At 34.5% G+C, this 24,914-nt stretch overlaps 1 protein-coding gene across 2 annotated transcripts in view; it reads right to left on the reverse strand.

Annotated features, from left to right (window-relative positions):
- The window catches only part of zip (myosin heavy chain 10), a 129,599-nt gene that overhangs the window by 5,927 nt on the left and 98,758 nt on the right, over nucleotides 1–24,914 (reverse strand). For both annotated transcript variants that reach the window (XM_085949759.1, XM_085949758.1), the window contains exons 4-11: nucleotides 17,333–17,356; nucleotides 10,211–10,303; nucleotides 7,277–7,706; nucleotides 5,534–6,873; nucleotides 3,988–4,326; nucleotides 939–1,569; nucleotides 659–829; nucleotides 191–492 (exon numbers count right to left, since the gene is read on the reverse strand). In XM_085949759.1, the coding sequence (XP_085805885.1) occupies nucleotides 191–492; nucleotides 659–829; nucleotides 939–1,569; nucleotides 3,988–4,326; nucleotides 5,534–6,873; nucleotides 7,277–7,706; nucleotides 10,211–10,303; nucleotides 17,333–17,356 (3,330 nt within the window). The remainder of the gene's footprint in view (nucleotides 1–190; nucleotides 493–658; nucleotides 830–938; nucleotides 1,570–3,987; nucleotides 4,327–5,533; nucleotides 6,874–7,276; nucleotides 7,707–10,210; nucleotides 10,304–17,332; nucleotides 17,357–24,914) is intronic.

Consider the following 24,914-nt stretch of genomic DNA (forward strand, 5'->3'; position numbering starts at 1 on the left):
TTGTATACCAATTATTAAAACTTTTGGAGCTTGTCTGTTCTAAACTTTTTTCATCATCAATATCAAGATGGATTTGTTACTATGAAAATAATAACTTTTCATACAAAGTAGTTATATGAAAGACTCATGGCGTCTTTGTTCCATCCTACGTTAATAAAAATCAATAAACAATCTTAAAGCAGATATTGACCTGAGCCTCGGAGAGTTGCGTTTCGGTGGTGCCAGCCTGCTTGAGGGCCGATGAAGCCTTCAACTCAGCTTCTTCCACCTGCTGCAGAGCCACTTCGATCTCTGTCTGCAATCTCACGACTTTGTCTTGAAGTTCGGCTGAGACTCTATCTGCTTCCTGTAACCGAGCGGTGAGCTCTTGAAGCTGCTGTTCCACTTGCTTTCTTCTCCTCTCTAAGTCGGCTCTCGCCACAGCTACTCCTCGAAGCTCTTGGGCAAGGTCTGCATTTTCCGCTTCCAATGTCTGTTTTGCCTTCTCCAAACCTGTAAAATTACCATTGAACGTTATTCTTAGCACTTCTCTGGTAGAGTACATAAATAAAGCTTTTACTGAGTTCAAAATAATTTTGTAATTGGAATTTCCATTTTATTTTGTAATTTGAATAACAGCAAATTACGAATTATGCCTGCATTATAAAATTATTCTTACCGGCTTTAACTTTGTTAACTTGTTCACTGCGCTCATTGATGGCCTGAAGTTCCTGAGAGTGCTTATGCCGCATCTCAGTGAGAGCAGCCTCGTGAGACACCGTCTCATCCTCGAAGCTCTTCTTTAATGTAGCCACTTCTTGCTCCCGTTTTGATCTTAACTCTTGCTGGGCTGTAAATAAAGAATTGTGCATTATTAGTAGGTAAGGTAACATATTATATATTACTTATAATGTAATGATACAAATTTCTATATAACTAAATTTATATAAAAAAATTACCAGCTGTGGTGTCGAGAGAGTCCAAGAGTTCACTCTTAAGGGCCTCTAGCTCCTCGTTGAGGTCCCTCTTTTGCTTCTCGGCCTTTCCTCGAGCCGCCTTCTCTGCCTCGAGATCTTCCTGCAGGTCAGCGAGTTGCGATTCAATTTCTCTGAGGTTCTTTTGTGCGACTGCCCGCACCGCGCCTTCTTCGTCCATCCTCGCCATGGACTGAGCCAATTCTTCTTCCCGCTTCCCTAATTGCAGTTGCATCTCTTCAAACTGCGCTTTCCTCTCGTTGAGTTGCTCCTTGAGGTCTTGGACCTCAGATTCTATTTTCCTCTTGGACCTGTCCGATTCCTGTCTCTGCTGGTGATCTTTCAGTAGTCTCTCTTCCAGTTCGGCTATGGACGCTTCCTGTTTGGTCTTGAGTTTGCTGAGGTGTTTTGCTTTTTCTTCTTCTTCTGCTAACGCCTGAGAGAGGTCCGTGCTGCGCTCTTCCAGGAGCTTCTTTTCTTTGAGAAGTTTTTGGTTGGTATCTTCACAGAGTGTTAAATCTTCCTCAAACTTCTTGATACGCGAGTCGCATTGCACTTTTTCCAGTTGGAGTTTCTGACGAGCACCTTCTTCTTCTTCTAATTGTTCTTCCAAATCCTGTAATGAAAAATAAACAATTGAAATATATTATTAACCATCATTATTTGCTTATACAATTATTTATTAATTGTATCAGAAAAACAGATTTTCAAAAATTCTAATTTGATCCACATTATTATTATTACTAAATGACTCAATACATGGAACCAAATATTCAATTACAAATTCAATGAAATGACCACTTATAACAATCTAATATATAAAAATTAATATTTGTGTGTTTGTTTGTTCGTATTGAATGCGCAGCCATACCGTTCATCCGATTGCGATAAAACTTTGTAAACTTATTGCTTGCACTTGCGCGAAGAGTATAGGCTATACTAATATATAAAAATGAATGTCTGTCTGTCTGTATGTCTGTCTGTCTGTGTGTCTGTCCCGTATGCGTTCCTATACCATTCATCCGATTGCAATGAAATTTTGGTAAGTGGTTGTATGTACACCCATAAAGGTTTCTAAATTAGAAAAATCATCATCTTCTTCTTCTTCTTCATTCTATCTTCTTTTATTCGTATGGTCCCTATACCATTCATCCGATTGCAATGAAACCTTCGTCAGTTGTTGTGGTAACACCCGCAATGGTTTTTGAATTAGTACAACCATCTTCTTCTTCTTCTTCTATTCTATATTCTTCTATTCGTATGCGTTCCTATTCCATTCATCCGATTGCAATAAAATTTTCGTCAGTAATTGTGCCAACACCCGCGAAGGTTTCTGAATTAGTACAACCATCTTCTTCTTCTTCTTCTTCATTCTATCTTCTTTTATTCGTATGGTCCCTATACCATTCATCCGATTGCAATGAAACCTTCGTCAGTTTTTGTGGTAACACCCGCAATGGTTTTTGAATTAGTACAACCATCTTCTTCTTCTTCTATTCAATATTTTTCTATTCGTATGCGTTCCTATTCCATTCATCCGATTGCAATAAAATTTTCGTCAGTAATTGTGCCAACACCCGCGAAGGTTTCTGAATTAGTACAACCATCTTCTTCTTCTTCTTCTTCTTCATTCTATCTTCTTTTATTCGTATGGTCCCTACACCATTCATCCGATTGCGATGAAACCTTCGTCAGTTGTTGTGGTAACACCCGCAATGGTTTTGAATTAGTACAACTATCTTCTTCTTCTTCTATTCTATATTCTTCTATTCGTATGCGTTTCTATTCCATTCATCCGATTGCAATAAAAATTTCGTCAGTAATTGTGCCAACACCCGCGAAGGTTTCTGAATTAGTACAACCATCTTCTTCTTCTATTCTATCTTCTTCTATTCGTATGCGTTCCTATACCATTCATCCGATTGCAATGAAACTTTGGTGAGTTGTCGTGCGCACGCCTGCGAAGGTTTCTGAATTAGTACAACCATCATTTTCTTCTTCTATTCGAATGCGTACCTACACCATTCATCCGATTGCAGTGAAACTTTGGTGAGTTGTCGTGCGCATGCCCACAAAGATTTCTGAATTAGAAAATCATCTTCTACTTCTATTCGTATGCGTTCTTATACCATTCATCCGATTGCAATGACATTTTGATCAAGTGTTGTGCCCTTGCACGCAAAGGTTTCCGAATTAGTACAATCATCTTTTTCTTCTTCTATTTGTATGCGTTCTTATGCCATTAATCCGATTGTGATGAAATTTTGACCAGTTGTGCGCACGCCCGCAAAGGTTTCTGAATTAGTACAACCATCTTTTCTTCTTCTATTTGTATGCGTTCTTATGTCATTCATCCGATTGCAATGAAACTTTGGTGAGTTGTCATGCGCATGCCCACAAAGATTTCTGAATTAGAAAATCATCTTCTTCTACTATTCGTATGCGTTCCTATACCATTCATCCGATTGCGATGAAACTTTTGTCAGTTGTTGTGCGCACACCTGCGAAGGTGAAGGCGAAGGTGAAGGAAAATTATATAAAATACAAAGTTTGTTGTTTGTTTGTTCCATCTAATTTTGTTTTTTTTTTTTTTTACTACATATTAATAACATTAATAACGTTTTCATATTTTGGATTCGATTTTACTTTAGTGTTCTTATGTTTGACCTTTACTCCTATTAGAATTATTTTCATATTGCCATATTGTATTACACAGATATTTTAATATTAAAAAAATTATTACCTTTTATTATTTTTCAAATATCTAAGATAAATATAACCACGAAGCGACCCTGTGCGAAGCCGGGTACTTCAGCTAGTAATATATAATGAATATATAACAAAAATAGGTACAGTGGGGTCCATCAGATTCCAGCCAATGCGCTTTACCAACTTACCTACTTGTACCATACCCAATTACGATGAAATTAACTAATATTTATTGCTTGTTTAATAAATAATGTTACATTCTAAAATCTTGCAAATTATTGATTGAATAAATTTAAATAGTTTAACATGAAATGACTGTCATTACCTGTATGTTGAGTTGGAGTTTCTTCTTTTCATTGTTGAGAGCGTTTCCTCTCTCTTCTTCTTCTTCAATCCGGGCCTCCATGTCGTGCAGTAATTCCTCCAGCTCCTGCTTGCGAGCCGTCGACCTCACGCGACCTTCCTCCGCTTCCGCGCACAATTCAATTTCAGCCTGCAGTTGTTCGGAAAGTTGAATCTTTTCGTCATTGGCCTGTTGGTATTTAACTTCGTACTCCTGGCACCGCTTCAGCTGGGCGTCGAGCTTGTCTCTGATTTGCCGAAGTTCGTCTTCCTTTTGCGTTAGTTTCTCTTCTTGCTTGGTCACCTCCAACAGCGGTTTCACCTGTCAAATTCATTAAATAGTATCACAAAAAATTTGTATTTTGTCTATGGAGACAGACCCTAATTAATATATGATAGTAAAGGTGCTTTTAAACGATCAGTCTCAGTTTCAGTCGAGCTATCAGTTATAAACTGTTGTGTCAATGCAAAACTGAAGAGGCTGACTGAAACCGAAACGGAGACGTAACAGAATGGGTTTTCCATCAGTTATTAGTCGCCAGTTAAATTGACGTGTAAATGACTATGTTGCCGAAAATTTCATACGACTAATCCAATTAAAAATATTATTATTTCTTCAAATATAGGTACTGCATTATACCAACCAATATGTTTAGAAAGTTATTATAAAAATAATATTCATTTTTAATGGATAAAAAAAATGTAAATATACATCCACCTGTTTCCTCTGTTTCCCAACTGATCTGTCAACTGAGACTGGACGGACAACTAGACTGATTGTCTAAATACAATGCTATTTCAAAACAGAAGGGACCAAAACGGAAACCTCGACAGAATGGATAACAGAACTGACATTTAAAAGGACCTTAAGGTTACTAAGGCTAATGATTAAATTAGCTTCAAGTCATTTTGGATTACAGGTTTAATCGTAGCATGCTGTGGTGGAGGTAGGCTGTGGAGATCTGACATAAATAGTGCAAACTAAACTTTGTTGTATTGGTTATCTTTAAACTTCAATCAAACCCAAACTAGAAGCAAACTATGTATGATTTAATGACATAATTATAGATATTTTATAGATAAAAGAATATTTTTTATTTCATATCTATTATGGTTTACTATAGGCAGGGGTTAATCAAATTTTCAAAACCATCTGCAATTTGTATTTTTAGTTCAATGAAAAGAAATAAGTATGGGTGACGAAATGTGGATTATATTTGTCGGATCTCCAGAGCCTATCTACTATTATGGTTTAGTTAGGCAAAGTTTTTATTGAATTTTAAAAACTAACCAGTACCATCTCCGATTGTATTCTGTGAAAATAAATAAGTATGACTTACAAAGTTTAGTCTGCACTATTTAAGTAGAATCTACACAGCCTACCTCCGCCCTTGGCCAATGGTAGCATGTCACACTCATGCTTTGATTGCGAGGGCTGTACTAACATAAAAAGGTCTTGCCTTATTTCTTGGTTGCATTTAAATTTTACGAATATATTATTTACTATTTAGAAACAACTAAAAACCAACCTTGATATAAAGTCTCCACCATTGCCAGTTTCTCAACTTCAGGTATGCGGCGCAATTCCTCTGAATAATCCTAATGGCGTTCAATTGCTGGAGTCTCTTCTGGAAATTCCTTCTTGCTAAATATCCTCGGCAGAACGACTGGAAGTTAACAATGAGATCCGTGATCTTGTAATCTCTCTCCTCTTCCAGATGGGCCAACACTCCGGCACGGAAGAAGATCTTAGATTGACCGACGCGGAATAAGTTCTGGTCAAGGTCCAAGGCCCTAATCATCTGCTCACATGCTTTTTTACCATCCATGAATCCTTTGGCTATCACGTTCGGGGTGAGCAATTCGTATCTCTGTCGGAATTCCTGGAACGGAATCCTATTGGGGAAGCCTTGTCTGCAGATTCTGATACCTTCCAGGACACCATTACATCTCAGCTGGTCTAATACTAGCGGTGCTTCAATTTTACCGGCACGCTTTTCGTGGTTTGGAATAATGCAACGGACAAAATTAGGATTGGTATTTCTCAAGGTGGCCATAAGTTTAGTCAACTGTTCTTTGTAGAGCTGGGAGACGGTTCTGAACATACCCTTTCGGGTCCTGGCTCCGAACTGGGTGTCGGTCAAGGCTTGCTGCGCCATGCCAACAATCTCAGCGTCCTTCCAGATGTGGCATACGAACGGATCTTGAGAAGTCTGAAGCAGGGAGACGATGTTCTCATTGAGGGGATCCATGTTCTTCATGAGCCACTTGGCGGCAGAGTAGTCCACTTTGCCAGCGTAGTGGATGATGGCAAAGTCAGCGACGCCTCTGAAATCGGTCTTCATGAATTTGGGGTGCACGGAATGAGCGCCGACCAACTTCTCAACGAAAGTCTTATCGGTGGCTTTGGGGAACCAGCACTCTTCATCCAAGAGAGCCATGATTCCCATAGGCTTATCGATCAAGTCGATGGTCGGTTGTAAATCCAGGCCGAAATCGATAAACTTCCATTCGATACCTTCCCTTTGATACTCCTCCTGTTCAAGAATGAACATGGTGTGATTGAACAACTGCTGAAGTTTCTCATTGGTATAGTTAATACAGAGCTGTTCAAATGAGTTCAATTCGAAGATTTCAAAGCCGGCCATATCGAGAATACCGATGAAGGAGGCTCCCTGGCGTTTGGTTCTGTCGAGCGATCGGTTGATTCTGTTGACCAACCACCTGAACATCCTCTCGTAGCAAGCCTTGGCGATAGCCTCCACTGAAAACTCCACCTGTTCCTTGGTCTGCGCCTTGGTGACAAAGTCGCGACCCACCTTGATCCGTGGTTTCAGGAATGCTTTCGTCATTTCGGTGACGGATAAACCTGAAATATGAAGTAGACAATATTTAGTTCATATTCATAAAATGTTTGTTATGAAAAATATTCTCAAAACAGTGCGATTTTCTGTGTCTCATTCGTGTTTCCTCTTGGCGCCCCGAGCGGCGTGCGCAACTCAAACGTACAACCAAAAAAAGACATTGTCTACGAACATTTTCACACACTGTTATACGTTTGAATTGCGCACGCCGTTTAACGCTCTGCCGAACGTGTCCACCTTAAGGCCACCGTAGGGTAGAACCTACAATAGGACAATTCTGAATACAAACATGATAAGATGGCAAAATTATCGCCAACGTCCGATAATGGATTATTCATCATCCATAGTTATTTTCGTTATGGATATTGTCGCTCAATCTAGTAATAAATAGTATCAAGAAAAACTAACCTAAAAGGTGTGCAACCTTCTGCGCGACGGTATTATCTGGCAGCGTTGCCTGATCGGAGTTCCTCTCCTGCTTGAACTGCATGTTGCCGAACAGCATCACAGCGGAAACGATCCGGAATATGGAGCTGAAGTCTTCTTGGGTCATCCCCATGATGTTCATGGACTTAATTGTCGCTTGGTACTCCGCCGCATCGTCAATTCCTGGCACCGGTATCGATCCATACGACAGGAACTGATAGCCCTTGGCATCTTCCAGGATAAATTCAGCACGGTGCTGAGCGGACGCGCCTGACAGCAGTTGGTAGAAGATGTGGAAGGTCCTCTCGTCCTTGGCCTGCCGGATCGCCCTCGACTTCTCAAGGAGGTACGTCTCGATGTTTGCGCCCGCAATGTAACCCGATGCATCGAAGTTGATTCGGATGAATTTACCCTAAAAATAACCACACACGTTAAATAAGAATTTAATTTAATATAAGAAATATAATGCATACTCATTGCTTTCTACAGTTCTATCAACTAGCGCAAACACAACCGCTTCTTCACTACTCATGTCACAGTGATGAATATTTACTAGAATGGGACCTAACTACGTGTGTGAACACTTAATATAAACACAGGTGTACCTGTGTAGTCATAATACCGGGTCCACACTGGCAACATGTCGCGCGACAACCTCGTTAAATTTTACGATAAGTATGATAATTATCGTAAAATTTAACGAGGTTGTCGCGCAACACGTTGCCAGTGTGGACCTGGTATAATATCTGTGCGTTGCCCAAAGTTTACTTCAATACCCAACGCATTTTAAAAATTATACTACTGTTCACATCAGCCTTTCAGTTAAATCCTTTCGATTCACATCCAAACAGGTAACAATGTACGCTGATCAGCTCGGTAGGTTTTTACTATTGATTGTACAGCCATGACTACATTGGAACATAAATGAGCCACATCAGAGCGGGCCCACATGGACCGCAAGGAAACACAAAAATACGGCCATAATCAACACCCACCCACCCGCAGCTGCACTGCAACATGGTGTGTACACGGTCACAGGCAGCTTAAGGTATCTGCGTCAAGTTTCCAGAATGCCCCATTATCCTCCATCACGAGTTGATCCATTGCTAAATTAAGACTTAGACCTTAGCTCCACCATTTATCATAATTGATTTGTCGTCAAGTGGGCTTTAGGGCAGCAGATGAAATTTATTCAGCCGTTATCCACCCGCTGCCTAATATGCCAGCCCATTACAATTTCAGCGATGTCTCTTAATTAAAGTAACAATTACTAAAAATTCTTTGATGACTTTATACAATTTACTGCTTAGTAAAATAGAAGCAGATGATGTTTTGATTTTATCTCCAGTCGGTCGTGTATGCATTAATAATCAGTTAATTAATTCAGTATATATACGAGATCTGCTCAAATGATCTATCATACGCAACTTGATTGACTCTTGAAGTATTTCATCCAATTAAATTACTCTATTTAACTCCTAGTGCGCTCATAATATGTTTGATATTATTATATGTAAAATTACTCTTATAACATCGCAACGTAAGTTATGAATGGACTTTTCATTTGATTTAGAAATACCTTTTCAGTAAACGATATTATTCATTAAATTTGATAATTTAGACACCAAAAAAACCTGATGGGACAATACATGGCAGCCTTCATAGTCAAATATCGTCTCTGTTCTGGCAGAACACACTAACTGGAGAATACTAGTTTTAAGTACTTTTGACTTTGAAGTTGTCAAAATGTTTGAAATGGTCTATCATGTGAGTTTATTAAGTAATCGTAAAAAGGATGACTTTAAAATGAAGACTGTTTATTTATTAAGAAGGTTTGCAGACAGTAAAGTTTGAAATAAGGAACATTTTGGTATAACTAACTCAATATGTCATTTTTTCGAATTAGTGTCTTCTGCCAGAACAGTGACGATATGTAAGACACTGGTTTCTCGACTGGCAACTTCACAACAAAAATCAATACATTGCAAGTGATAATATCGTCACCTCAATACTACAAATAGACAACTTGATTTTGACTGTTTTTGAGATAGCTATTGAATATCGTCAGTGTTTTGTAAAAAGGGTGAATCAACCATTTTGGCGAAATCGAGATTTTAATGAAAATACAATATGTACCCCACTAGCTTTGTTGTGTAAAAACGGCGAATTTGTATCTCCACAGGAAAGTACTTAAAAACGATAATTGATTAAAATTAAATTAATTAAAATTACGAAATAAAAATCAAATGTGACATATTAGGCCTTTTAAAATATTATATAATAATACCTATTATAATGACAGTATTCTTTCGAAGCTTTATTATAAACTTGTTAGATATTTATAATCATCTACAGGTAATAAACAAATAAATGTCAAAAGTTAAAAATCCTCCTACTGTAAAATAACATTTTGGTTAATTCGCCCTTTTTACAAAACACCAATGATATGATTCTACATTTTCTTCTCCACAAAATGATAAAACTAGGTAAGTCATAACATAAGTTAATTGGAGCTGTATTAATTTTTATATATTTATTTATATTTTAAAATTGAACATTATTTAATTGGTCCCGAGATTTATGTTAAACAGTAACGTTTAAATTTCATTTTCCCAAGAATGATCAAATCAGAGTTATCTAGTTGTAATATTGAGGTGACGATATGATAACTTAAATTAAGCAAAACTTCTCAATGTCTAATTAGATCTTAAAAGATAGTCACGAAACAACGCGGAACATAGCAAATTATTAATTCCTGTGCTCTTTTGATAATGAATTTTGCCAGTTAACAACTATACAAATATATGCCAGTAAAGATAAATTAAATTAGGTAAAATTCCTTTATGTTTACTTCATTGCACAATATAATATATTATAAAGAATTTGCTAGATTACTAAATATTTTAATATACTTACGAAACGCGATGAGTTGTCATTCTTGACGGTCTTTGCGTTACCAAACGCCTCAAGAATCGGATTGGCTTGCAGAAGTTGCTGCTCTAATTCGCCCTGTATTTAAAAAAAACATACAAGCACATTAATAAATATTTCATCATTAAATAATTAGTATATTGATATTATTCTAATCCAGGGTTTCATAACATTTTTGAGCCGTGATCCAGATTAGGGTACTTAATTGTTTTTATTTTGCGACCCAAGTAATATATAATAACAAATACATAAAATATTATTTTAATTACAATGTATGAATCAATGTATTATACCAAAGACAGCCAAGTTTGATTTTATTTGAAATTGGTGTGTTTTTAACATGATGCGCTTTCTCCCTGCGAAAGTGGTATGTACCTAACATTAGCGCTCTGATTTCAGGTAGGTACAGAAAAAAAGGTCAGTTGCCATCCTAATGTGTTAACAAGTAGCCGATTCAAAAATTTTACATTCGCAGACTTGTTTTTTTCAGGCCGAAAGAACATGTTGCGATCTCGGACAATAAGTTAACAATCAATTCGACAACTGTGTATAATTTACCATATAAATTAGTATCAAAATAAACGTGTTTGATCAGACCCACCACAACAAAATGACCATTGTCAATTATCTACCTCTCGAATCGCGACTACATCTAGTTTCCTGCCGTTCCCCGTGAAGAACCATAAGTCATAAGCCCTAGTATCACAGTACTTATTACATTTTCTGAATCGAATCTGGGTGTTATATTAGATGTGGTGCAGAACATTTTCAGCCTGCAGTCTGCAGCGCAAGTCGGTTTTTGTTACGGTAAATAATTAAATCATTGAAAATCGTCTTGACTGGGATATCGTCATATATCAAAACTGGGCGAGTTGTTTTGAAATTACATGTGTTTTGTGAATACCAACATGTGTTGCAGTCAAGAGGAGTTTATATGTTCAACCCGGCTAAGAGTTATTAAAAATGCCATGTTTTGTTGTTCGCAGATGACTTGAAACTCTTCTTTGATAGTTTGTCACCTTGGACGATGGTGCCAACTCCATTTTGATATACACAGCAACATAATATATTAGATTGTAACAAGCGTCCGTAACAGACTGGGCTTCAATTTTATTATACATAAGACAGAAACTGACCGTTATCACGTCACGTAAGTGAGTTCACGGTCAGTTCACGCCACGGGCCCTGAATATATAATATATTGTTGCAGTTGCAGAAATATAGATGTGACGAGTTGCCACACTAAGTTTCAGTGTTCAAAAAGTCAATACTTTCAACGGGCAGTGGGTCAAAATGTTTCATTATTTGTAGCTATATTATCTCGAAATTTCTGTTGAAAATAATTCACGTCAAACTCATGTTAATCGACCCAAATATGGCTCATGACTCATAAGTTACGAACTCCTTATCTTATGCAATCAAAATGCGTCAAATAATCAAAAATTAGTACATTGGACAAAATTTTACAATTATTGCATAAAATAGTAATAAAATTATTTGGCCTTATTAGCCGAAAATAATATTTAATACTTCATCGAAACATGAAATGGAATTAATTTTTTGCTTCAATAATAATTTATTGATAAAGAGGATTATAAAAACAAATTGCTCCATAAAAAAATTAATATTATGGCTCCAATAAATACATGCTGAAACTAGATAATAAATGATTAATAGGTTGGATCACTTTCAAATGTCAAATAGGATTATTAATGCAATTATAATTCCATTTCGGATTAATTAAAATGTAATCTGGTGGAATTTTATAAGGACTATAAACAAATTATAAGCCCTCATCAAAAAATATAACTAATAATAATTGTATAAGTACTTAATACATTTCTCTTTATATTATGCACATAACACTGTTCACACTCAATTACTGAACGACATACAGGATACTGGAAGAATTAATTGCTCAACTCAAATATATTTTAGTTAATTTTTATATTTAGTATTTATCTATATAATATAAGTAGATTAAAATAAATCAAAAACTTAACATTATTTGGCTTAACTGATGAATGTCAATAACCTTGAGATAGTAATTCGATATTAGATAAATAAATACCACAATACATAAACTAATCTCTAATAATATATCTCATCACTTAATGAATTTAGGCTGTCTGTTTTTTTATGGTTTGGTTTTCTATCAAGAAACATGCTTGTACGATATACTATATTGCGAGACTTTTATCACCTATACTTTCTTTTCTCTCCATGGCCTCTGGGTTGAGCCGAAAACGTTGAGGAAAGAAGGAGAAGTAAACAATATGGTGACCAACTACAAAAATCGATGATAATAATAAATTGCTAGTATAAACCGAAATCTGAAACATGCATTACATTATCGTACATCTTTAAAATCAAAAAGAATTAACAGTCTGGTCTAGTATTCTGTACATTGTGATATTTACTGATTTTTACATGATACAGTTGTGCAAATCTACATATAAAAAATAATGTGCATCATAATGTTAGCTCTCAGCAAAAACTCACTAAACGTATCGTTTAAAGATATTTACAAAATGAAAACTGGTAAGTAGATGAAAAATGTTCATTTTATGAGTTTTGACCAAGTTTTAATCAGTTCACTTAATGAGTTTTCGCTGTTAAACGAGCATATAAAACAAATGTACAATAGTTTTTTGTACAAATCGCTGAACATGAAAAACTTAAATGTTAAAAGTATGAAAAATAATAATTTATAATTGGGGTCACATAACATACAAGTTAATTACTGGACTAGGATAACACTTTACACCTAAATCGCTAAAGAAACCACAATCCTACTGATAACGTTACCACACAGATAGGAAACACTTAAATACATTTGGCGTGATATGTTTCTTACTTTACCTCAAACGTGGCTTGCGCTTCTGGGCACTACAGGTTCGCAATTACGGCAGCATGAGGGTACAAGTTAGTCAAAGGATTTAATCAATTTATACACAAGCAAACAAAAAACATAATATGGAAAGGTATCAGGACATCGTATCGTCAGTCTATATTATCAACTTTGTGAATTAAAAAATAACTTTTTTTATTAGACAGTAAAAACTGCCTAAATATAGTTTTAAATAAGATTTCGAAATTTAAAAAAAAAGAATAAATTCTCTATATGAATAATAAGTATTTTGTGGATAGATTTTGAAAACAATTAACACATTATCGGTGCAAGAATCTTACATGTAAAGTTGCATTTAGACCAAGCGAGCAAATGTTTGTTTTTCCGCCACTCCAGCGAAACCCTTATGGCTCGCTCAACAAAAAGCGAGAGAATTTCGCTGCAGTGGGGGAAATTCGCTTGCTTGGTCTAAATGCGGCTTAAGGAGTGATAGTTCTACAAGATAGACTGACGTTATAATAACTGGGAATAAATTCTAGAAATCGCTTTTACTTTTAAAGCGGAATATAGCTCCTGCATACAGTGTATACCTTGTTATTATAGTAATGTTGTGGTAAATTCTGCTTTAACAGTAAACCTAACTGCTAGAATAGGTCCACTGATTTCGGTTAATCACCTACATACAATAATTTTATCAAGTTTGTTTAAATATCATAAATGTCCTCTAGGCGGATAAATTTAATGACCCCTACAATATACCTAATCGTATCCTCAGTGTACGTCCTCAGTGCCAGCGTTTAGAGCAGCGTTGAGCGTTTTACGCAACTCAAACGTATAACCGTGCGTGAAAATGTTCGTAGACAATGTCTTTTTTTGGTTATACATTTATACGGTTATACGTTTGATACGCACAACGCTCAACGCTGCGCCGAACGCTGGCACTGAGGCCTCACACTAAGAGTTTAGTTATAATGTTTAGTCAATCGTGCAAACTCTATTAAAGGGATCACAAGCACAAATTGTCACCCCATTTCTATTTTGTGCAGATAAGTAAGCGAAAATCTACTTTTTTGAATTGCTCGCGTATAATAATAGTCAGTGTTATATTTGGCTCGCATAGCATAATAATATATGCAAATTTTCACAAGGGGCCGTCGAAACCTGTCAGCTTCCAGACCTTCACGTATCCAAAAATACCGATGTCTAAGAGTGGGTTTCATCAGTAGATGATGTGTATGTATTTTTTTTTTAAGATTTTTATTGCACTTCTAACCTAACATAACCTAACAATGTTGCATTCAATTTGAGATTCAAGATGTAAAAGGGACGGCATTCTAAGTCAGTCTAAGCAGTGAAGTCCCGTGGGGGTAGGCAGATTGCGTGTCGCTTGGGGGCGGCAGTCACTCGAAGGGCGGCAAATCGTGGAGAAACATTTGGTATAATATATAGAAATAGGCATCTAAACTTAGCAATAACGAAAATATCTTTCCACTAAAAAAATTAGCTTAGTGGTTGGCAACAAAATGTATTAATTAACATAAAAGGTTTAACAGTTGTCATGTGTATCTTTTAAGGACATCAAACTCTGGTGATTTTAGTAAGTGTCTAACTTAGTTATATTATATTAATGCGCTTTTTATATCTAAATTTAATTTTGTATGTTTTAGTGGTATTATTTTGTTTGTAATGTTTACTTACAACACATTTTTTAGATATTGGAGTCATGAAAGTATGCTAAAAAATACTGTATAAAAAATGGAGCAGAATTTTGGCGCTGCCTAGGGGCGGCATTTTGTCTAGGGACGTCACTGAGTCTAAGGGCGTATCTAGAATCTAGATTAATTCAAATCTATTAAACCTTAGCCTTTAAGATTAAGAAAAGAAACAGGGTGACAATATGCTGACCAATATATGAATACGTGTATTAAATAAGGCTCTAAGTACCAAAAAGTAGTATTGCCTGTAGTTACAAAATACCGAGTCATTGCAGTAAAATTTTATGAAGCAGACCTTTTGAAAAATGTAGTTTTACAGTGTGAAGCAATCACGGCAGCTTCTATAATTTTAGGTATTAAGAACTCGCAAGTGTCAACACACTATCGTCAGCTATTTTATATTGAATGCCGTTGACCACTGCAGTGCTACTTACACCATTATAAATAAAACACGCCAACGGACTTACAACGTCGACAGGTTTAATTATTTTGCTGTATTTTTTTGAATTGCTTGAGGCACTTAGACTATAGTTGAAGTTATTGGCGTTGGTATGTAGAACATTTTTTTATAAAAATGTCAGTTTTTATTATTTTGGTACTTAGCGCCTTAATTAATACACGTATTCATATTATAACGATTAATTATTTAAAATCAATATGATTTCTGTGACCCAGCAGGGGATTGAACCCAGGACATTCATTATACTTATGTGGTAATCCAATAGCTACAGTGCCAACTAAGAAGCTACATGGGTTGGCACAAAAAATAATATATTATACATTACACAGCATTTGCTAGCGATATTACAAATTAAACATCACTTCATCGACTATATCTACTTGGCCACACTGTATGAGTGTCGAATGATGGAGGTAGGCTATGGAGATCCAACATACATAGTGCACACTAAACTTTGTCGGCCATACTAATTTATTTTCATTGAACCAAGAATACAAATAATTAGTTAGTATTTAAAATTCAATTAAACCCTGCCTATTGAAAACGAATAAGTATGACTGACAAAGTTTAGTGTGCACTATTTATGTCAAATCTCCACAGCCCAACTCCACCGTCCGCCACTACTCTGTATAGTTAACAGTGCTGCCAAGAAGTTATCATTAATCGGTATTTACAAATACAACGGTAGTGTGGGATCCTAAATATAAAGAAGGGGTTGAGTTTAATAAGATCCATACTTGCTGATGTTTTGGCATTAAGCCGTATTGCTTGAAAATATAAAAAAGTGATGGTAATTAAATTATTATTAATAACAGAAAATCTGGAAAATTTATTTTGAAATACCATAAACAATGTGGTTTCCTCTTTAAATTGTAATGAATGCGTCCATTTTATACACTATTTATTACAATATTATATTTTAATATTGTCATACTTACAGCTAAAATATCTTAAGTGCCATTATTTCGTTTCTCCATGTTTTACAGTAAAAATCACTTGTTTCCCCTACAACAATTGTTTCTTATTTAGATTGTTAGACCTATTTAAAAAGGTCACGATTTGAAAGAATAATGGAATGTTTAAAAAATACTTGTCTATGATAAGAAAAGGTCAATTTGTGAAATGTATTAAATAATTTTATTCAGTGCATTCACAATAAGAACCGACAATCCCACTAAAGATTTACTTCAATATTTTTGTGTCTCATTATATTTCAAATATTACCTTTTTTATTCATAGTTTGGAATTTTAATTATGGAAGTCATTTACAAAAAACTAGGCGCTTGAGATAGTCCACCACTATTCAGAAAATATACAAGTAAATTAAAATATGGATTTATTTATAGTTAAATGATACAGAAATTGAACATTACGTGTTTTATTATGTTTTCAAAATGCTTCCCAAACGTAAATTGTTTCTTTTGGCAGTAAAATCAATGTAAAAAAAAATTGTATGACGCTTGCCAAAATCAAATAGAATTATTATAAAAATATACATACAATTGAGGAATTGGATAGAATAAAGGCCTAAGTGAAATTGGGTCGTTTTACTGTAGCAGTTTGTTTAAAATTATCGATTAATTCTTTGTCACAAAAAAATTTCTTCAATCCGTCAGCCATAAATGGCGCCAATAGAATAGTACAATAATGATATAAATATATTGATGCAGATTTGGAATTATGACTCTTAGGGGTCGTCCATATATGATTTTTTAAATTTTTAATAGAAACATTGTATTTAAATCAATCATTTTCAACAAATTGGGGAGTTCTACAATGTTATGTAAATTATTAGAGAGGAGGTAAAAGATTTTGTTTTGTCATTTATGGATTACGCCTGGTTGCAATGTGGCTCGAGTTCATTTTTCAACAACTTTCATCCGTATTTATGTTTTCGAAAGAACTCTTAACACACTCGGGCAGGTTGAGTTGTATTAATGACAGTGGTTTACGAGGGATATTTTGTATATCAACACGGTTTATCCAATTGTTGTATCAATGTCTTCAACAAAAAAGGTGTAGGTACTTAATTTAATCACTCAAGCTGTAATAACATAACAAGATGCAAAAGGTATACTTACAATAATGAGCTGAGGGGTTGGAGCCTGTTCATCCAATTCGCATGACGGTGGTGCAGGACACGGATCCGAACAGCCAGCATTCAGCAAGACATCCGCAAGAAGACAGAGTAGTGACCAGTGTAGAAGTCGGTGGAGACAGAATATGCACATAAGAAGAAAGGAGTGATATTAGAAAAAGGAAATAAAACACAATGCAAAATATGGTAAATGATGACGCGAGCACGCCACTGGTAAATATGGTACAAAATCACAAGAACAAAAGTGGCAATCAATCAATGAAATACATACAATAATATTTATACGTGTAAAATGAGCATGCTAAATATTTGATGGAAGTATAAGTACATAACAAAATGCAATATTTATATATCTACTAACAAAAAAATATATTACAAATCAATATTGAATAGATACATGCCAAGAAACTAAACAATCGGGAGGGTGATATAACTGTGTTCAACCATCGTAATGGTATATTGATATATTCCACTTACGTGAGTGCAAGTTAATGTACCTATATGCCTTGATGTACTTCTGTTAATTTTTTTTAATGATTTTTTCAATTTACTTTTCTGATTACGCTGTTTTTTTATTGTTGAATTTTTCATGACATATTAATTTTAATTGTACTATATCGATACATTTAGTATATATAGGGAAACAACTCAAAATGTTCCTACCTTGTTCTAAGAAAATGACGTTTGAAAATTTTGCACAAATTCTCATTTTAATGTTTACAGCCTTGATTTTTAAAATAAATGTTTTTAATATTTATTTAGTTCAATTGGACTTAGCAACACACACAGTAGGATAACAAATAATCAACCCAGACATTCCTGTGTATAATTGAATTAATAATTAATCCCAGAAAGGGTTATTCAGTTTTATGACCAATTAAAGAATTTTTTGATTATTTTTTTGTTGAATTATAAAGAAAATATTAACTCGAAATCTTGAAATTTTGAGTTGTTTCCATATAGAAATTGAGTAGTACCTACTTATTATGTAAAATAAATTTTAATTTGAAAAAAAAAATACTAAGATTAAATGTATAAACAAAAGAAATATAGGCAGGTCAATAAAACAGAAAGTTTATTAGGGAAAACCGAATTTTTATTTCAGTTTTAATCACATAAAAGATTTCGCTAATTGATAAATGTACTTCTTTAAACACTGGAATGGTGATTATCATTGTCCAATTATGTAACCATTTCTCTAAATCTCATTCCTAAGTATTTAAGTTCCTATGGTGAGTTAAAAAGTGTAAATTATATTTTAAAACGATTTCAAATATTCGTACTCGTAAGCCATGATAATATTATTTTGTTTCCAAGCATCCAACAATTTTTGCCTTTATTGTGGCATATGTACCCAGTTAAAAAAAAATGTGGACATAGGCTCATTGTGCTTTTGGCACTTCAAATAATAATAATACAATAAAGATAAAAAAAGATTATTATGAGTGCATTAAAATCGGATAAGGCAAAAATATTTTATAGACTCCATGTAAAAATTTGTAAACCTATCTAAAATAAAAATGATTTGTCAACAGTAAAGAAAAAACGTAACCCTATTTTGGTATTGACAGCTATAAAAAAGTATTATTTATATGTCCACAATCGTGATACTGACAGCAATAATTTGTTAACTACGACCATAGACAAGTTTAACCTATTTACTAGACCAAACATAGTCAATGATAAAACAAACAAACATCTGTCGAGTACGTTTACACTGGTTTAAAATTATGGCTTTAAAATATATAAATCTAGGTATAAGATAATATTATTATCATCTACTATTTCAAATGTTCAAAGAGATCAAATACACTTATCATTCAATAACTTTTCATGAATTCCTGGGAATGGACACAGTATGAGTCAAAAATACATAACTGATTTTTTTATTAATATTATACTGTCGCAGTGATGTCCAACATTTTTAGATTGAAGGACCGCGTTGACAATCGTAAACCTATATAATTAAAGTTCTGGGCACGAATCTTAAATACGACGTTTAGGTACTTATATAAAACGTTAAATTAGTCGCAAATCTAAATCTATTCTTTACTCCACTAAATTACTTCAGATGGAAGCTGTCTCGCTTTATCATTATTATACAGTATAATATTACGACATTCAATAAAGTTTTTTTCATAATAATAATAATAATGAAGCGAGTTCAATGCGAAAGGCGCTGGCCTTTCATCCGGGGGCTCCGGGTTCGATCCCGACGACGTCACAATGTATTTATGTGATTCTCAAAAAGCTTGGGTGATTGTGATTGTTTCACTTATATTACTACACTACCGTCATTGGGCCTTATGGCCTGTTGTTGTGCTAAAAAGAATAGATATAATATAGCTGTGGGAAATATTGAAGATATTTCGTAAAAAAAAAATTGCAACTGCCCACAGTGGAGCAAATTTCGTAATATCGAAGAGGTTATTTATTAAATTTTATTGGTATTACATATTGTTATTACCTACCCTTTCTCAATTTAGAAGATTAATAAAAAAATAGCTTAGTATAGTATAGTTTAATTTAATAAAACAGACATCCCTTTGATCTTTCCTTACCCAGTTATAAAAATCTTTGTGGAGTAAAGTCTGCAGCATGCAACACCAAAATTAAAATTATATAGACCACAAAACACTAGACTAACACAAACACAAAAAAACTACTAAAAACAATATTTAACTACACGAATTACGATATTGATCAGTGGCGAAGACTCCTTCTTTATATCCAAATAATATTTAAACACGAGAATATGGTAAATATGATATTATGTCAATTAATTGCTACTACAAACACGAATTCGATTTTGGAAAGGAAAAAGGGCTTAACCCTCAGTTTAAAAAAAATAGGTTGTATTGTAAAATAATGTTGTATAAGACTAAATACACGTTGTATCCAAAGGGTGCAAGCTGCAAACGCCGGTTTATTATCTAAATTTAGCTGGTATTTTTTTTAAAGAAGGAAGTGAAGTGAGAAAAACGACTTAACCATCATATTTGTTGGCTTTGCTTTAATTAAACCAATTATTAATATCTTTTGACCATGTCCGATGTAATAAGATCGTGGAGGTTTGCATTCACAGATTTAGTTTTTACGAGAAATGGATATCAGCCACTTGCTCAACCTATTAGGTCCATACTCTTGACTCATACACAAATTGAATATGACAGTAGGGATATTTTAAAAACCAAATTATTAATTATCATGCACTTCAAAGTGATGGTTATGTCTAATTTGCATTTTAAATTTGATAGATACCATAATAAACAAGTTTTTGCGCCTGCTCCTGTAAAATTTGATTTTTGTGGATTACTCCCTTTTTCGTTTCTAAAGTCAAATTGACATTATATTAAACCGTGGCGCTGAATTGCGAATTACGGTGGTAGTGGTTATTGATTATCTTCGAATGCAATGCGGTAACCTGTTCGTAATAAATGAAGATGTTCGATCAAATATTTCGTTATAAGTATTACCATTTATGTCAATATGCAACAAACATCATTTTCCGGTTTACTATATTGCTTTCGAAATATGACCAATAACCTAGCATTGCCATCGAAGCTTACAATTTCGTGTCACTTGATTATAGTGAGCCTTTGGGCCTTGTATTATTCCATCTGTAGATACGTAATGTTTGTAATTCGTTAATGTTCGTAATTTATTTTATTGTGTTAACTGTCAATTCATGGTGGAAATGCATTATATTATTCTAATTTAATAAAACGCAAATTTTATAGTATCTTTTTCGGTTTCGCCCGCCGGAGAGGGACGTTTTCAACTCAGTTTTATTAAATAAAATTAATAAGACATACTCTGCAATTATTTAGACAGCAACCGTAACTAATATTTTAAATAAACTAAATATTTTCTATTTATTGTGAGATATTTGGGTCAAGCCTAACATGACAGAAAAAATACCGTATTCAGTATATATATACTGCAGGTATAACATTGATCACTGTCTAGGTGTGTATTGTTATTCTTTTCATTTGCATTACTCGTGTATCTCTGTCTAACAGGGAGCTTTCAACGCTGATACTGATCGCCTATTTCTATTAGGAACCATTCGAGTATTGCGTAGGCACATTTTTTTTAAATCATTAACAAAATTATATTATATACCTAATCCAATAAAATAGAAATCTTACATAATTAAGATATTTTCGAATCCATGCCCCCCCGTGTGTGCAAAATTAAAATTTGAAATCTCCCTCCCCGCTACTTAAATGTGCTTACGTAATTCTTGAACGCCCCCTCGTCTATTAATAACAATTAAGTAAGAAAACAACCAAAAATGTATATAATTATTTTATATAAAAATATATTTATTTATAATTAATTAATGATCGACATTTCTTGGTTATCCTGTATACCTATAAACGTTAAAAATAAATTCTTTATAAAGTTGATATCGTATGTGGTCGGAAATCGGAATAGTTAGGAGTTTGAATAAAGTGATATACTTACACAATAGTTTAATAGTTTACCATCTTCCAAATTCAAATTCATTTGGCAGAGTAAAATCCCAAGTAGCAAGAATGACCGATTGATACCAATGAGGTTTGATTTTTTCGCTGAGCTCATGGAGACGACCTTACAAACGGAAATTGTACACTGCCCACTGTCAGTTTGGGCTCACCCGCATTATAGCGATATCAAAAATTCGTTGTTTACATACATTGTGCATGCTGCATTATTGAGGGATGGATAAAAAGAAGCGTCCAGTGGAGTAACTACATGAATAATTGACTGTGAACTCAAGTATTCAACATTATAGAATCCAATCCGTACTATTAAACGTTATTTATGATACAACGAAATCAATTAACAAACACATGTGATAATGATTATTATCGTAGTAAAAGAGAAATGTATTAATGAAAAGTTCCACAGCACGGCATGGAGAGGTGTATGTTGGGCATAACGCCTAAAGACAAAAATAAAATCGAATAAACAAGGGGAAAACGAGAGTATGTGACGTAATTAAGAGTGCTGAAACCAATGACATATGTCATTGGGTGAAACCCTTAAGACGGTACTTCAGTGAAACGGCAAATAATTTTCAACTATAGGTGCGACGAAATTTTGAACTCGCTGACAATCGGAGAGCGAAAGTCGAGCTGTGAACACGTCAATTTGTTTCGTGATGGCGACGGGGGTATTAATTCTTAAATCGTGTAAAGATAACTAAAAAACGTTACCCATTTACTTGAAAAAGAAAACATGTCAATGAATATATTATTATTGTTACTAATAGAACAATAAACAGAACATTAAATGGACGCATGTTGGATTTATATGACAAATTATATTTCGTTCGGCACGCGTCATTTGCACAATCCGCGCATCGCCTAGCCACGATCTTTTTAGACCATGCCTCAACTGAGGTATAGCCTTAAACGAGACACAACTCGTGGAAATGATGTGCGCTGAACGAATTCAAAAATCCAGTGGTACAAGACAGGCATGTCACTATCGCCGAACGCACGCATAACCATAGGAGTTGACGAGTAAAAAATGATGTACTTTGTTATGATTCCATTGAGATTTTGAAGGGGAAGCATTATTAATCAATCCTCTTAATATTTTCGTACGAGCTTAAGTAAAAGTCGTTTTCAAATAAACCACGAGGAAGCTTACGTGACCTAGTCATATTACCTGATTCGTATTGCATCGCTTACGGCCTGCAATAGAAGTGAGAAAGAGAATATGTGAAAACCCGCGTTTTAAACTGAGACGCTGTTCTCTGCATTGAAAATAGTTTAACGATTAGTGCAAATCAAAACTTATAATTTTCACGACGAATGGAAAATGGAGTATTTCTGTGTTTAGTCCAATACAAAACGTTTGATTAAGTTGAAAAATGACAAGAGAGAGTGCGGTAGATCATTGACAGTTGACACTGGATAAATAGATCAGAGTCAACTTGAAATTAGTCATCTCTGATATAAGACAACCGAAAATACGTCCCAAGGTACGCTGAATTGATGAGTTTGTAGGAACCGAGAAGATCTGAGAGAGCTTGAGGAGGCTTTCATACAGCAGTGGATTGAAACAAGTTAATGATGATGACGAAATAATATTATTTTGAATAATCTTGTAAATCAATCCACGTGGTCGATTCTACGGGTATAGCCACCCTACATATCTGCGAGTTTCGCTGATTTATATTGATTCAAAGCAGTGTCACCAATAAAAATTGTCAAGTAGGATTATATATAAAAATATATATTTTCGAAATGTTAAGTGTCTAATTAAAAGTAGTAGCTTCGAGCAATCGTAATGCCACTTGTAAGATAAGATTAAAAGTTTATTTATTTTTAACGACTACCTCAAAAACAGACCACTTTCCACGTGTATCGCGGCAAACCGGTGAGAGATAATAGTATTTTAAGTGCGAATTAGACATTTTTAGTAAGAACTTGTTGCGCAATTCTGTACATAATATGGAATTCCAACTGAAACCCGATAAAGTACACTGTGATAAGATTTACAGAAACGAGAGATTATCGGTGTTTAAAAAAATACTTACAAAATAACATTCGAGAATAAAATTGTTGACGAATATTGGCGTGATAAAGTCATACAGATATCAAAGGCTCTTTTATCACTAAACTTGTAGGTTGTAAGTAACACGTGGACTCTATCTATGATATATTAATATAATATAGGTATATAATATATCGCGGTAGGCTGGACAAATGCCGACATACAGTGGTACCAAAGGGACGCCCTAAAACCGGCTGGATGGACGAACTCACAAAGTTCGATGAATGTACGTGGCAGCGAATAACTAAGGACCAAGAAGAGTCGAGGGAGCTATATGAGTGGATCGACCCCGGTTGATGATGATTATGGTGATAATATATCACACATTGACGACTATAGGGAGTCAAATTTCAATAATCAGAAAAATCCCATTTGCAGTTAAAATGAGAATGTAAAGATAGTTCTCAAAGAATCTTTTCGATTTATTAGAAATTTGAAAATGATTTGGAGATCGGTTACATGGCTATCATAAGAAAAAAAGTCTTAATAGTATCTATTGATGTAAAAAAAAATGCAGTTGCAGTGTTGATAACTGATAGACTTACGCGCCATATTAGGTATATAATAATACATACCTAATATTATGTATTTAAATATTCAAAGCCCCTTTCCTCTGCTTCCCTTGTACCCAGAGACCTGAAATTCGTTACTGGGGCGACATCCATGCTCAAATTACACAAATTGTATTGATTTTTTAAATACACATATAATAGACCAACGTTTGACGTATTACATAGGTGTACTGGTTCAAAATTTAAAATTTTCGCCAAATCTCGGGATAGGGATACAAAGAATAAATCCCGTATTGATACTTAATATGTCTGGAATTGCAATCCCTGGCAGGGAAATCCAAAGATAATGTAGGTATTCTTTATTCATTTATTTTTCTCCATATTTCTTACAAATTTTCCATTTATATTTATTGGTTGTTTCGACATTTCATCATTTACCAAATACATAAATGATAACAACTGGCGGTACGTATTTAAATAATATTGTAAAATCATTGAGGT

Source organism: Rhyacophila brunnea, unplaced genomic scaffold (genome assembly GCF_057557595.1).
Source record: "Rhyacophila brunnea isolate RB1 unplaced genomic scaffold, BYU_Rbru_1.0 scaffold_22, whole genome shotgun sequence".
Classification (NCBI taxonomy): domain Eukaryota; kingdom Metazoa; phylum Arthropoda; class Insecta; order Trichoptera; family Rhyacophilidae; genus Rhyacophila; species Rhyacophila brunnea.